General features: G+C 33.2%; 1 protein-coding gene across 8 annotated transcripts; it reads left to right on the top strand.

Moving 5' to 3' along the window:
- Positions 1 to 423: 423 nt before the first annotated feature.
- Positions 424 to 6,457, top strand: LOC107918538 (protein WVD2-like 7). 8 transcript variants are annotated; one of them, XR_005923302.1, is made up of 8 exons: positions 424 to 493; positions 1,022 to 1,164; positions 2,652 to 3,263; positions 3,599 to 4,877; positions 4,974 to 5,030; positions 5,266 to 5,848; positions 6,033 to 6,102; positions 6,185 to 6,287. XR_005923302.1 is itself a non-coding variant. In XM_016848117.2 (6 exons), the coding sequence occupies exons 1-6, from the start codon at positions 599 to 601 to the stop codon at positions 6,241 to 6,243; spliced, it is 1,035 nt and encodes a 344-aa protein (XP_016703606.1). In that variant the 5' UTR covers positions 544 to 598; the 3' UTR covers positions 6,244 to 6,457. The 8 variants fall into 8 exon arrangements, 2 of the variants coding, with proteins under 2 accessions (XP_016703606.1, XP_040965658.1); XR_001690140.2 differs by lacking the exon at positions 424 to 493 and adding an exon at positions 541 to 713; XR_005923301.1 differs by lacking the exon at positions 424 to 493 and adding an exon at positions 601 to 735.
- The last annotated feature ends 279 nt before the right edge of the window (positions 6,458 to 6,736 follow it).

Below are 6,736 nucleotides of genomic sequence, written 5' to 3'. Positions count from 1 at the left end.
AAAATTTTATCCAAGTCTGATTTGAATAAAAATGTTAAAACCTGAGCACGATCTGCCCATATTAAAATTTTTATATAAAAATAAATTTAAAAATATAATACATCAAATACACTTAAAATATTAAAATAAATATTTCTTAACAAATGGAAAAAATAAAAAATAAAAATATTTAAATAACACTAAAATAAGAGTTATATAATATTTAATAAAAAAAATAGTAATAATATAATAGAGAAATGATAGTAAAATAATGAAAAAACAATGGTAAAACAATAAAAAGACAGCAATTTTCTTTTTGCAATTCTGTATTGGGCTCGGCCTAAAAACTTACCCAAGTCCGATAATTTAGAAAACAAATTTTTTTTAACTCATTTTTTAAATTTATATTTTTATACCATCTCTCCCACTTTTCGGAAAGGAGTTTTTTGGGCCAGGTGACAACTACGAACACAACTTATTGCAGTCTTGTTGGTGGTATTGTTGTTATTTTTTGGTATGTTTATCCATAATTTGTTTTTTTTATTTTATTTTATTTTATTTTAGTCTTTTACCTTGGGATATGCAAAATTGGAACCTTTTAAAATAAAGTGTGAATAGCATGGAGCATGAAGCATGCAGCGGGAAATGGCGTCAACATTCTCCTGCTTTTGATTCACTTTCTCTCTTGCATATATTCGTTGACGCCATTGTTGATTTCCTATTTTCCGAAAGCAGTTGAGTAACCACCATTGTAATGTAATTATATATGTATATTTTTTAATTTTCGGAATTTTTGTTGGTGTTGGAGAAAAGAAATCCCAATGATGATAAAATGAAATTATTTTAAGATTATGAAAGTAATTCCAAGAATTATTAATGGGTTGCAATGATTTAGAGGGATTTTGTTATACAAAAATTAAAAATGGCAAGAAATCCTTTTCTTTCTCTCTCTCTCTCTCTCTTTTTTTTGCAAGAACAATTTGCTTCTTAATACAATTGTGGGGTTTTAATATTTTAATGTGATGATTCAATTCGTTTGCAGGGCAGGGAATAAAGGTGAACTGGGATTTTCTTGTATGTGAATCAGTGTGCACTACACCATTCAAAATGGCCACTCCCGAGATTGAAATTCATCACAGATTTTTCAGAAACAGCATTTATTCTTCTTTTCCCCAATTCTTCGAGGTCTGTTTTCGTAATGATTTCATAATTTCCTCTTTTACCAATATTTGATCATTTTCCTCCCCTGTATGTATACAACAACATTCCTGTTTTTCTTGTTGGATGAATTACTTTCATGTTATCGCTTTAAAATATTAGCTTCTGGGCTTTCTTTTCTCGAACATATGAAAGGATTGGCATTTTATCAATAATTACGTACTGCAGAAAGCTTTGGATGGTTGTTATGAATCCCATTTTCCTGTATCATTTCTCTTTCTGATTGATGTTTGACTCAATTAAGCGCAAAAACAACTAATTTGGTTTCCTTGAATGTATTCTTTAGATCATTTTCCTATATGTGTTTCTTGACCAGGGAAAGTTTAAACATAGAAGTTAAGCTCAAAGTTTTGAGATAATTTATTGCTTAGCTATCAAAGTAGATGTATGATGGCATCCTGGTAATCTCCCCTATATCCAGAACTTTTGGTAGACATATTAAATGAATATTGTTAAGCATCCAGCCTAAACTTAAAACTAATTGGCAAAATGATGCAGTATCCCAACTTGAAGACCAAAAGAAACCTAAGGTTGATTGATGTGGGATAAGGTCACTTTAACAAAGATCAAATGTTTTGCAGCAACCAATATGAGCATCGTCTATCAAATTTGGCTTTATTATGGACCCTAATCATCTCTAAGAGTTTTAGCTATTGAAATGGGTTTCTAGCAATATATTTTCCTCTTTTTTGATGCTAAAAAGCCAAAAAAAATGTCTGATTTTTAATTTGAAAGTGTTATATCATAGAGGGATTGAATACCAGTACCCATATGAAAAGAAAGAAACCAACCAAACCAGAGAATTTAGTTGTTTTTACTTGATATGGTGAAAAGAAAATTAAAAAGATGAATACTTAAAATAGAAAGATAGAAAGCGTCTTTGAACAAAAAAGAAAAAAGAAAAAAGAACATAAAGCATAAAGATGCAATAGTAATTTTCTTTCCATCCATTAATTGGTAAAGTTAGGAAATGAGATAAAAGAAAATAAAAAATTTTAAAAAATACATAATCCTGTAAATACACACACTTGACTATCTTTCTCATTCTTTCCTCTTTTCATTCCAATTTGAAATGATTTATTTTTATACGATAAGATAGAAAATGTTTATCTTTCTTATTTATTTCCTATCACTTTTCTTTGTTGCCAAGCACATTTCAAATCTATTTCATTCCATTTTTTCACTCACCTCTGTCCATCCTTCCGCTTTTCCATTCAACCAATCGCATTCGTAATTTGGTCTTTTCCTATTCAGTTTAAGTTGTGAATTCTGTTGCTTCAGCCACTAACCATGCATAAAAGTACCCCTACCTGTTAAGTATCTTGTTCTTCATATTAAATACTATCTACTGTTGGCAATATATTTTTTTGACATATAAACACTGTGAAGGATGTTTCCTCAGCTTCCATCCCTTATGTCTTGGCTTGTACTTTAACTTTCATCCTTGTGAACAGGAAATATCTGCTATTCTGAGTCGTGGCTCAATTTCTTTCGGAAGATATGCTGATGATTCAATTGCCTGGGAGAAAAGGTCAGTTTTTACTTACAATAGATGTGAAGAGGAACTTCAGAAGTTCCAGGCCCCAGGATTCGTTGCTCAAAAGACGGCCTATTTTAATGAATTCTACAAAAGAGTTGGAGTTGTGGAAGCATTACCAGCTCATCAGCAAAATACCAGGCAATATGGTCCAAGTCAAGAGACACAGGAGAATTCGAAACTAAGAGGAATTGGTTTTAATGATGCTGTTGCAGAAAAGGAAGATAAACCGAGCAATGCTAGTCAAATTCAGATTTCAGACAGCCAAGGCATTTCAAACAATATGGAACCATGTTGCCAAGAAGTAAAAAATTGCTCTACTGAAAATAATGATGCTACCATAGAGGAAGGAATGAAAGTCTGTAGAAATACTGTTGAAGTGGAAAATTATTTTGAAGAGGCTTCTGTCTCGCATCCTCCACTGTCTGAGGGAAATCCAAAATGTGCCCAGCGAAAAAGCATTGCCTCTAGCAAAGTGAAGCAAATTTTTAACAAAACGATAAAGCATGGCAATAAAGTGAAGGATAAGGTAAAGAAGCCGAGTTTAGTTTTCAGTTGAAATCAACTATGTTTTGAAGTTGCATCTCTTTTATAATCTTTGTGCTCGTCCAAAATAAGTGGAAAGAATTGCTATGAGAATTAGTATATATAGGTGGACATGAAATGTTCTTTCATTGTCTTTAAACCAACATGGCTAATTAAATTGTGTTATTATTATTATTATTATTACTGTATTACTCTACATCTACATGTCATATGCTTTCCATTTACATTTCTTCCCTGAAAACACATAGCTCTAGCTTGTACCAATCAAATGCTTATATAGCTCATCTTAATTTTGGTTTTTGTTTATATCTTAATCAGGGAACTGTTGCTTCTGCTATTACAAACAAAGCAAAGGTGTGCAGCATAACTACTAAAGTTGCTGTTATGAAATCTAAGCCAAATCCTTCTCTTCGTCAGCAAGCTAGTGTCAAGGTCAATGAAAGTGTCCCTTCAACGATAGAAAGTACCCCTAATGCAGTAAGAAATATTAGCAGACAAAGTACTGAACCACACTCTAGCTTACCTAGATTGTCTGGACTATCGATAATTGTCCCTTCAATGAAACAAAGTACCCCAAATGCTGTAAGAAATATTAGCAGACAAACTACTGAACCACACTCTAGGTTGCCTAGATTGTCCAGACTATCAAAAAGTGCCCCCTCAATGAAAGAAAGTACTCAAAATACTGAAAGAAATATTAGCAGACAAACTATTAAACCTCATAGCTTACCTAGACTATCTGGATTATCGAAAAGCGTCTCTTCAACAAAAGAAAGTACCCAAAATGCTGTTCGAGATATTTGCAGACAAACTACCGAACCGCGCTCTAGCTTACCTAGATTGTCTGGACTACCGAAAACTGTCTGTTCAATGAAAGAAAGTACCCCAAATGCTGTAAGAAATATTAGCAGACAAACTACTGAACGGCACTTTAGCTTACCTAGATCGTCCAAACTATTGATAAGTGTCCCTTCAATTAAAGAAAGTACCCAAAATGCTGTAAGAAATATGAGCAGACAAACTACTGAAAGGCACTTTAGCTTACCTAGGTTGTCCAAACTATTGAAAAGTGTCCCTTCAAGGAAAGAAAGTACCCAAAATGCTGTAAGAAATATACGCAGACAAACTACTGAAAGGCACTCTAGCTTACCTAGATCGTCCAAACTATTGAGAAGGGTCCCTTCAATGAAAGAAAGTACAGCAAATGCTGTAAGGAATATTACCAGACAAACTACTAAACGGGACTCTAGCTTACCTAGACCATCCAGACTATCGAAAAGTGTCCCTTCAATGAAAGAAAGTACCCCAGATGCTGTAAGAAATATTAGCGGAAAACTATTGAACCACAAGCTTACGTAGATTGTCCAGACTACCGAAAAGTGGTAGCCTGGTGTCATCTAGCACCGGCATTAGAAAAGCTGAAGCCAGGCCATGTTCAGAAAGAACCAAACAAGAATCAAAGTTGTCAGTGCAAATTCCCAACGCTCAAGTAACCAGGCTGGTTTCATCTGCTTTTAGCTCCATCATCAGAAAAGCTAAAGCCAACCCAAGTTCAAATTTACAACGGTCAAGAAACAAACTAGAAACTAGGTCTAAGGTGAATCAATTTTCTCATTTCTGTTTTTGTTTTTCCTTTTTACTTGTTGTTTCTCCTGAAGGTTTCCTGACTGGTACATGACAAAAATTTGTACAGCGCTTCCTAAAACATTGTCCTGACTGATGGGCCTAGAAAACTGGCACATTGCACAAGGTCAAGTTTCATACAAAGTTCACTTCCTCTTGCTTTAATAATTTTTAGCTTGCTAATTGATTAACATTTTGGGGGTAATCATATTCTTATAGGAACACATTTAGGAGAATTCAACTTTGAGAGTAATGGGGTTCTTGAGGAATAATTTAGGAACACATTATTTAGTTCATTTAGGACAGTAATATTTTTGTGATTTTATCCCTTACTTGCTGAGATGATATCTTTATCATTTCAGTGGAGAGGCATGAGGGAGCTATCTATTAAAGAGGAGGAAGAAAAAGAAAGCTTTTCATACCTAGCCATCAATAACCATGAGTTACTTTTTGATTTTTTGATTATTTCTATGAGTTACTTTTTGGCTAAGCTAAGACTCATTTTGAATTCTATCCATGATATTTTTAATTTATTTGGCTAAAGAATAAATAGTATTATAATATTATATGTAATTTTATTTCAGATGAAATTGTAGAAATAATTGACAAGCTTCTAATGAATTGCTTGCAACATGAAATGGAACTATTTTAACATGTCTGGTTCTGTGTATGGATGATACTGCAAGAAACCTCATGTATGTTTTTTTATTAGAATATACATTTTAGCCATTGAAGCTATGTTGGATCATCTTTAGTATCAAAAACATTGTGCTAGATTAAGCTAGTCAAACTTCGATTAATTGAAAGAGTTAATCAAAATACCACTGTGTATATGTTTGCCTCGAAGGGACAAGGTTCAAGCTGGACTTAGAAGAGATGCAAAACACTCCTCAACCCACTTGTCTAGTATTAACAGAGCTTTCAGTCCAATAGCATGTTGACAAGGTCACTCATAGCTTATTCTAAAGCTCAATATCTTCACAGATTTTCAGTATATGAATTGGTTCCATTTCTTGAAACATTTGAGTTGGTTGTATTTTGGATACCTGGAAACTATTTTGTGATATTGCCTTTATTCAAAATAATGTACTTCAAATGGTTGATTTATTTTATCTTTTTTTGTTTTCAGATTGTACCTCTGGAGTCTGCAAATTCAAGTGTGATGGAGCAGCCCAAAGGGGTGGGAAATTTGTTTCAGGGTAATCTGTTATTGCATTTATATCACTTATATCATCAATCATGTTTGTGCTTTTTGAGTTTAAACTAACCAAGATCATACAGGCAAAAGAAGGCAATCTAACCGGGAAAGTGGGTTTATTTCTTATTCCGAGCATGTTTGAATCAATTGGTGTTTCCTGCAGCAGAAGGAATTAGTTATCAACTGATATCAGCACCTTGTTAGCAAGAGAATGAATTGAGAAGACCTAAATGTTTTGCTGATAATTTTGAGTACAGATTTCTTAGCCTGTAAATACTGAGAATTCCATGTATTCCAGTTTAGATGTGCCTGCCTTTGGAATTAATCAGAAATGAGGCATTCATGCTTGATCACCATTTATGATGGATTGTTTCAAGTGTTAGAAAATGATTGGTTTCAAGTTAAATGGCAACGTCAAAAAGTTTGTCGACCACCTTAAATGCCATCCAACACATTGACAAGAGAATAAGGGTGTTCACAGGTTGGGTTTGACTGGGTCTAAGTATAATATTAACACACTTTATGCTTGTCCAAGTCAGTCGACTTAAAATATGGCTTAAAATTTTGTTCAAATTCGTATTATCTTAATATTTTTTAATATTTACATTATAGTAGTATTATATATTACTATAGAT

The sequence above is a fragment of the Gossypium hirsutum genome, chromosome D13, assembly GCF_007990345.1.
Source record: "Gossypium hirsutum isolate 1008001.06 chromosome D13, Gossypium_hirsutum_v2.1, whole genome shotgun sequence".
NCBI classification, from domain to species: domain Eukaryota; kingdom Viridiplantae; phylum Streptophyta; class Magnoliopsida; order Malvales; family Malvaceae; genus Gossypium; species Gossypium hirsutum.
Note: the sequence above shows the minus strand (reverse complement) of the source record. Positions and strands in the feature narration are given on the sequence as shown.